General features: G+C 40.7%; 1 protein-coding gene across 1 annotated transcript in view; it reads left to right on the top strand.

Annotated features, from left to right (window-relative positions):
• The window catches only part of ITGA2 (integrin subunit alpha 2), a 98,647-nt gene that overhangs the window by 81,534 nt on the left and 8,445 nt on the right, over positions 1-8,668 (top strand). The window contains exons 22-27 of the mRNA XM_012811205.2: positions 441-533; positions 1,105-1,181; positions 1,267-1,350; positions 5,275-5,377; positions 7,010-7,120; positions 8,461-8,565. Coding sequence (XP_012666659.1) covers positions 441-533; positions 1,105-1,181; positions 1,267-1,350; positions 5,275-5,377; positions 7,010-7,120; positions 8,461-8,565 — 573 coding nt within the window. The remainder of the gene's footprint in view (positions 1-440; positions 534-1,104; positions 1,182-1,266; positions 1,351-5,274; positions 5,378-7,009; positions 7,121-8,460; positions 8,566-8,668) is intronic.

Below are 8,668 nucleotides of genomic sequence, written 5' to 3'. Positions count from 1 at the left end.
ACAGACACACACAGACACACACACAGAGAGACACACACAGACACACACAGACACACATACACACACAGCCACACACATACACACAGACACACACAGACACACACAGGCACACACACAGGCACACACATACACACACATACACACAGATACACAGACACATACACACACAGACACACACACAGACACACACATACAAACACACACAGAGACACACACAGACACACATATACACACACAGAGAGAGACACACACAGAGAGACACACACGCATACACACACATATAGAGAGACACACAGAGACACACACACACAGACACACACATATACATAGACACACACACAGACACACAGACGCAGACACACAGACACACACACACACAGACACATACCCACACACGTTGTATGCTATTTGATCATCGTTGTTTCCTTGGTTTCATTTAGGTTGATGGGACAGAAGTAACGTGCCAGGTTGCCTCCTCTCAGAAGTCTGTTACCTGTGGCGTAGGCTACCCTGCTGTAAAGAGAGGTCAACGGGTACGACTTGCATTTCATCCTCAAATTAACTCGTGTGATTTACCGACATAAATCCTCTTTATTAGCTATCATTTGATAGGTATTACAAAATTACTGGCTGCATCCTTAGAGGAAGTTTTAATATCTGCAAATTTTCTTTAAAATTTAGTAAAATTTTTAGTACAATTTTAGTAAAAGTAGGATTTTTTAGTAACATTTTTAGTAAAAATTTTAGTAGTAAAAGTGGGATTTCCCCCATGCAAGGCATTCCAAATGGCACACCCAATATAAAAATTATTTTTGCCTGAATATGTTGGTCATCATTGGTCAAAATGCTGCACAGAGTCGCAGAGACCATTTGGTAGCCCCTGGTGACAAGTGTCACATCAGCACCAGTGTACAAGTCTGTGCCTGGATAGCTAATGTGTGTCCATTGAAAGCTAAGCTTTCAAATAAATAATGACATTCTACCAGTCTGAAATCTTAAACTGCACATAAAAGCAAGTTTACTGTCATGGGAAATGTTTTTTTCTTTATGTTGGCCCCTGCATATGAAGCATTTTAGATTGATAAATTTTAATTTTGCATGTAGGTGACTTTTACTATGAACTTTGACTTCAATCTCCAAAACCTTCAAAATCAGGCATCTCTCAGTTTCGAAGCTTTAAGGTAAGACATAATGAAGTCATGAATTGCTGCTGGATGGCTCCTGTACACTTCTCCTTAAGTAATTCCCTAATGTTTGCTTCTACAGCGAAAGCCAAGAAGAAAACAAGGCAGATAATTTGGTCAACCTCAAAATTCCTCTTTTGTATGACGCTGAAATTCACTTGACGAGGTAGGTGAAGTGAGGGGAGCCTGTCACCATCGACACTCCTCCAGGTTAGGGCACGTCTGGCTTGGGACTTAAGAAGTCTTCTCTGTGCACAGTGTTAACTGAAGAAGGTGAATTAAAACGTTTCCCCCTTGTCAACTAAAACAAGAGTCCACAGGCAGATTGGTCCCAAGGAAAACCTTGAGTGACTTCAGGTTGATTGACTGAGCAGCACCAGAAAGGCAGAGAACTAACCCTTTGGCTACACGTCATGGTGTTGCCACATGTCTGCCACTGCTCTGCAGGCCCGCAGAGGAGTTGTAAACTTCCCAAGTACTTGATACAGAACTCTCCAGGGTCCAGAGAGTTGCCAGCACTTTTTTTTTCACTGCCTAATTCCTATTATACATGAGCTCTCAGGGAGTATCCACGTTCCTGGAAACTCATGCCCCTCACACAATGCTTTGCACATACCAGAGCCACAGAAAACACTGGGTCGAATCCCAGATTCAACGTCTAGATCAGGTCTGGTTTCTGCATGGAGAATTTCCTGACAGAACAGATTAGGGATTTCTTCCATTTGGGAGGAAATGAAGGGTATTCCAAAGGAGGTCACCTGTAAAGAAATGCTTTAGTCCCTGTCTTCACCTGGCCAAAGTGACTGAACTAGAGAGCAGTGGTCAAAACGGTACTGGTTGAGACCAGCTATCGTGAACTGTTCAGAAAAACAGGTGTCTTGGGAAGTGAGTAACATATAAGCACCACAGGTTCTGAGGTTGGTATTATCCTAATCACACTTAGAAGGGAAGCGAGCTCATGGCACGGCTGTGCAGGTGTGTGGGCCACCGGCGAGGCCCACCTCCAAAGCTGGTAACCAGAGCTCTCTACCTGGAGAAGCACTAAGGCGACTTCCCAGCACAGACGGATACCCCTGAAAACACACTGCAGTGTCTTCCCCAGGAGCCCAGTGACAGCAGGTTATTCCAACATCTACCACTTCATCCAAGCCCCTAAAACCCTGGAATTTGTGGATCATCTAGTGTACATTGCTGAGCAAAAACAAAAAGGAAAATATGCCATCATGTCTAGAGCCTGAGACACGTGAACAAAGATGAAAAGAATGTTTCTGTATTAAGTCAGTAGAAACAAAATCCAATCCAAGTCATCCATCTCTGAAAAATTCATCAGTAACTGGAGACTTCAAAGGATCCCCACTTGCTAAAATAAGTAACTAAAAACAAATCTCTTCAACCAAAGAGATTAAAAATGCAACATTATCTGAATTTTTTTCATCCTACTCTCATTGATTCTTTATTCTACTAAAACATTTTTGTCAATTCATCCTTTTGATCATTCTGTTTTCTTTCCATGGCCAGCTTTTTAGAGAGGTGTGTGTGTGTGCGTGTGTGTGTGTGTGTGTGTGTGTGTGTGTTGAGAGACAGGGTCTGGCTCCATCACCAAGGCTGGAGTGCAGTGGCCCAGTCATAGCTCCCTCAAGCCTCCAACTCCTGGGCTCAAGCCATCCTCCTGCCTCAGTCTCCTCAGTAGTTGAGACTACAGACATGCACCACCACAGCTGGTTAATTTCAGATAAGGCCTCTCTACATTGCTCAGGCTGGTCTCAAACTCCTGGCCTCAAAAGATCTCTCTGCCTTGTTCTGGGACTATAGGCATGAGCTCCCACATCCAGCCTTTTTCAGTTATTTGAACATGAAATAAGTATGAATTTGAACTGGGACTTCAGTTTTACTGATTAGCATCTTTAGCTATGTATTTTTGTGATGGTAACTTGGATTCTTATATTTGCTAATATTCTTTAAAATAGTCAAAAATTTAACATGGAGAAGTATAAAGAACAAAAGCTAAGATGGCTTCTAGTCCTACCATCTAAAACCCCAAACATTATAGAAAGATGCCCAGTGAGAGGTGGGGCCATCCCTCCCTTGCTTCCCTTGTTCCAGTCCGCATAGGAGAACAGTAAGCCTGTTTTCAGAATACCTTCCCCCTACAGGGTTTGCTTTCAACCAGGATGTATCCATGTAGCACTCCCACTGACACACATGGGCACAAATGCATTTTATTTGCCCGAAAGGAATGTAAAACACTCTTGTGTGTCTTGCTTTTTACATCATCTTAGAAAAGTTTTCATAACAAGACAGGCAGATCTAACTTACACTAGCCCTGGATGGATCGTAATCTATGTAACCAATCCAGTATTAATGAGCTCTTTGACGGCTTTGCATTTTTATGCTGTATGTCATCATATAAGCAATGCTGGAAAAATATTTTTGTAACAAACATCTTTGCAAACTTTTGAAAAAACGTCCTGTGCATTTATCGAGTGCATCCCTCGACAACGACTTGGACACTATCCAACTGTGGAGTTATAATGTACAAATAGGATGGGCGGGAACAGTAGGATTATTTCTTCAGGATCTCTACCCCCATCCAGCATAGCTAACTGCTGTCACAAATATCTTGCTGATCACTCAAGTAACTTAAAGAACACTTCAGTAACAAATAGCAAAAAGTTCTCTTTAGAGTTCAAAAGCAGCACATACAAATTTAGAAATTGGCCCGTCTTAGGAGCTCACACAAAGATCATCTGGAAAGCAAAGGAAATAATTCATGCACAGACAGATAGCCAAGACTTCTGTTTCAAAACCGGTCAGTTTTCCCATTTTCCACATAAGGCTGACAAATCATTGTTTCCCCTCATCTATAACCTTGACAAACACCACATCTACTCACATCTCCCTATGACTGATTTTCCTTTTGAGAATTTGGAAAAAAACATTTAAGGCATAAAAGAGAAAGACAAGGTTTTAGTAAAGAAATCAACAAATTCTATCCCAGAAAATATGGAGCCCAGTTTTTTTTTCAAGAAATAAAATCAACATCCTATAATTAGTATAAATTGTCACGTGGGAAGAAATGAAGAAAATGTACCCAGAGATTCTCAGACTATTCTCACCACTTGCCCCTCAATCCTGACCCGAAGACTTCTGCCCCAAAGTCCCAGAAATGAGTGGGGAGAGGGGGGTCTCCAGTTGCAGTGCAGCCTCAGTGGTCCTGCAGGGAGTCCTCTGACCCAGGAGTCATCGCCCTGCTCACAATCCCACCTTAGTTCACAGTCCTAAGCAGAAGGATCAAGATTAGTCCAAGGCCTTTAGACCTAGTCAATGAAACTTCCAGGCCTTTCTAGTGGTGGAAGCAGATTTGCCCAACCCCAATTCAGACCTAAACCATTTGCGTTTGTTTGAAACTAGAGAAGGATAGAAGAAAGAATAATAAGGAACAGGCATGCTGTGTTTCACAGACATCCCGTAATGAAGCCTGCAGGAGCTAATACCCAGAACTCTTCTCCCGCACCAAGTGGAAAACCCAGCTTATAAATCCATTTGTCTGACCAACACAGACCAAGTATCCACTATAGTAACGTGGCAGTCAACATAATAGCAATCTTGAGAAAAGTTCTATCAGTTCTTTTTTTAACCTTTTTTATTATTTTTTATTCTTTATTATTTCAGGTTAATTGGAGGGTATAAAGAATTTGGTTACAGTGTTTGCATTTGATAGGTAAAATTCCCTCTTATAATTATGTCCCTCCCCCAAGAGGTGTGCCATACACCCCAACATTGTGCCCAGTTACTATCAGCTCTAAAGTAGTATTTTTGTACTTATTTTAGAAACTGGACAGCAGATAAACCTAAAACATACAGACTCTCAGCAAAAAGCCCATGACGGGACTGTTTTAGAAGGAATTTATGTTACTCTTTGAAACATATATTGGACCATGAACCCATAACAGGCATTCGTTTTCATTTAGTGCTTTTGCAATTAAAATTAAACCTTTACTTACTATAACGTACTTAAATAAAAGAGATATTAAACTTTGAGAACAACACAAATACTAAAATATCTGGCTCCATTAACATTATTCTACAGATCCACCAACATAAATTTTTATGAAGTCCCCTTGGATGGGAAGGTTCCTTCCACCGTGCACAGCTTGGAAGACATTGGTCCAAAATTCATCTTCTCCCTTAAGGTTGGTAAGCCTGTCATAAGAATGGCAAATGCAGGAGAAGGAGGGAAGTAAAAAATAAGTCTGGGAAGATAAGAATAAAGTAAAAGGAAATTGAAGTAGACCAGAGATTCTCAAAGGCTCACCGCCTAGAGGAATTGTTCGAACACAGGTTGTGGGTTTCATTCTCAGCGTTTCTGATTGGATCCATCTGAGGTGGACGTGAACATTTGCACCTCTATCAAGTTTTCAGGTGATGCTTCTGCTGTGGGTTCAGGTGCTGTACTTTGAGAACCTGTAGGATAGATCTCAGAGACATAAAGAGCTAGATTTGTGCATAGTTACATGTCTTAGGTAAGGGATAATCTATTTTAAAGCAAATGTTCAACATTAATCATTCAGAACAATTTTGCAAAATATACAGACATGTGTCTTTTTATATTTTCCATAATAATTAGAAGTTTTCCATGTAGAAATACCATATATTTCTGAAGAATTATTTCTATGTATTTTATATTTTGTGTTGTCATGTCAACTTGAATTCTCTAATTGTTAATGGTATATAATGGATATTTGATATATTTTAACTCCCCCCCAATTTTTTTTAAATTAAAAAAAAAACAAAACACAGAGCCTTACTATAATGGTATGGCTGTGGCAAGAGTCCTTGGAATATGGTGATTATGCCAATTTATCCTCGGATACCACTTCTGTTTGAGAAGTTTACTATTTGTATACAAATGGGTTTTCTACCAGTCATAATAGATAATATCCAAAAATATTTTTGAATCAAATTGTAAGCAATTTTTAATCTAAATATTATCAGTTATAGAGAGAGAAATTAATTTGTGAAAAAAATGAATATTTTTATAAGAAAGTTACAGAACTTTGAAGAGGAAAACTTCATCCCCCACCCTAAGTCAATACCATTTTATTTCTGTACATTCCTTACTAGTTCATTGCAAGGCTGCAAACCTACAATTTTGTGATTAATAAAAAGTCTTTAAAAGTATGTTTATTTGTGATCCAGATACTGGAATTTATAAAATTTGAATAGTATTTGGCAACTATGTTCTTTCAATTTGTAGTAGTAATAACATGTATATAGAGTGCAGCATCAGTCATTGTATCAAGCACTTTACATATATCACCCCCATCCAATTCCCAAATCAATTAAGAGCTTTGCTCTATTATTATGCCTTAGCCAATGAACAGAAACCCCACTGGTGAGAAGAGATGCCGTACCGACGCCCTGTATCTGCGTATATCTGCTGGATTGCTCATTATCCTTAGTTTACAAATAAAAACACAGAAGCATCGAGGGGTCACATTCCTTGCCCAAGCCACACTCTTAATCAGTGGCAGAGTGGGACTCCACTCTCTGGCAGCCCAACTTCACAGATGGCGTTTTTTACCATGTATGCCCCATCTCTCAAGTCTGAACTATTTACCCATTAAAGTTGGAGATGTTGAGTTTTTTCCATTAAGAGATAAGATAGAGAAACCCAAATATGCCTATGAAGTGATGACTCACTTCCATATAGACTCAATCTTAACACTTTCTCGTTGCTCTTAATCAATACAGGGCTTATTGATCACTTTTCCTTGCGTCTTATACATCCTATATCAATACCACATGTTTCATTCCCTATGTAGGTGACCACAGGAAATGTTCCAGTTAGCATGGCATCTGTAATCATCCACATCCCTCAATACACCAAAGAAAAGAATCCCCTGATGTACCTGACTGGGGTGCACACAGACCAGGTAAGGGTACCAGAATTATCCATAAACACCTGTACTTTCAAGGTGTTTATCCTGTGAAGTTGGGATGATCGTGTCTGACATCTTACAGATGGAAACAAAAGATAATCCCCATGCAGCCTGGGTCACAATTAACCAGCAGTCACTGTTATATTAGAAGATTGTTACAATAAATAAATAATCTGAGTCTAAGGATTTACAGGTGGCAGAAATTATTCCATAAATCCCGTTTCAGCCAGGTGAAGATCTGACTTTGTCAGGCTCTATTAGGAAAAGGCAAGGAATGAGAGGTGGAACCTATGCTGGGAGCATAGTAGGTCTATGGTGCAATTGGTAGCTGGTCTTCAAGCAGCCAGCTGGACTTTCTCCTGGTAATTCTCCTGGTAATATTCAACCCTGGTGTTCATTTCAGTGATCCAGGTCACTTTTTCAATAAGAGTGAGAAATGCCTAGTTTCAAGCTAGGCAATTAACTCCCCATCTCTAGAGCAGCGGTTCTCAACCTTCCTAATGCCGTGGCCCTTTAATACAGTTCCTGTGGGTCGCGACCCACAGGTTGAGAACCACTGCTCTAGAGCACGGGTGTTTTTCTTTAAAAGCTCCCAAGGTGGCTCTAACTTGCAGCCTAGGCGGAGAAGCACCACTCTAGTCAAGCCGTTAGACGTTGGCTGACCCTTAGTCCAGCACTCAGCTGCCTCTACAGTCATGTAATTCCTCTTGTGAGCATAGGACCCTATAGAAAATCAAAATCTTAAAATGTTTCACAGAAAAGAACCCCAAATTAAATCACTCAGTCTGTTGCTATTGCAAATTTGCCTTATATCATATGGACTAATTTTTTTTTTTTTTTGACACGGTCTCACTCTATCACTTAGGTGAGAGTACAATGGCTGTGCTCATAGCTCACTGCAACTTCCAATTTCTGGACTCAAGTGATCCTCCTGTCTCAGCCTCCCAAGTCGCTGGGATGACAGGATGTACTATCCCACCTAGCTAATATTTTTCTATGTTTAGTAGAAATGGCTCTCACTATTGTTCAGGCTGGTCTCAAACTCCTGAGCTCAAGGGATCCTCCTGCCTTGGGCTCCCAGAGTGCTAGGATTATAGGTGTGAGCCACTGAGCCCGGCCACCTAGGGCTTATATCCAGTCACATTGGGAGGATTTGACTACTTCACAGACTACGTGAGTGACTGTAGGAGTGTGGCCAGGTCCTGACACAGTTTAAAGAAACCTGACAGCCCCTCCCTTGCTTCAACATGTGACAGCAGCATTTCTTAACGTGTTAAAAGGAACATGGTAAACCTTTTTCCTTCTTGAATCTGATTGGGTGTTTTTCTTTATAGGCTGGTGACATCAGCTGTAATGCAGATATCAATCCACTGAAAATAGGACAAACCTCCTCTTCTGTCTCCTTCAAGAGTGAAAATTTCCGGCACATAAAGGAATTGGTAAGGACAGGTCAAGGCGTGACCGTTCTCTTCAGCAAATCACGGTTTGACCCGGAATTACGGCCCTTCTTTTCTTCAACCAGCTGACATCAGAGAGAGTTCT

The sequence above is a fragment of the Otolemur garnettii genome, unplaced genomic scaffold (assembly GCF_000181295.1).
Source record: "Otolemur garnettii isolate 467f Iridium unplaced genomic scaffold, OtoGar3 scaffold00005, whole genome shotgun sequence".
NCBI classification, from domain to species: Eukaryota; Metazoa; Chordata; class Mammalia; order Primates; family Galagidae; genus Otolemur; species Otolemur garnettii.
The sequence above is the reverse complement of the archived record's forward strand: the minus strand, read 5'-3'. Positions and strand labels throughout refer to the sequence as shown.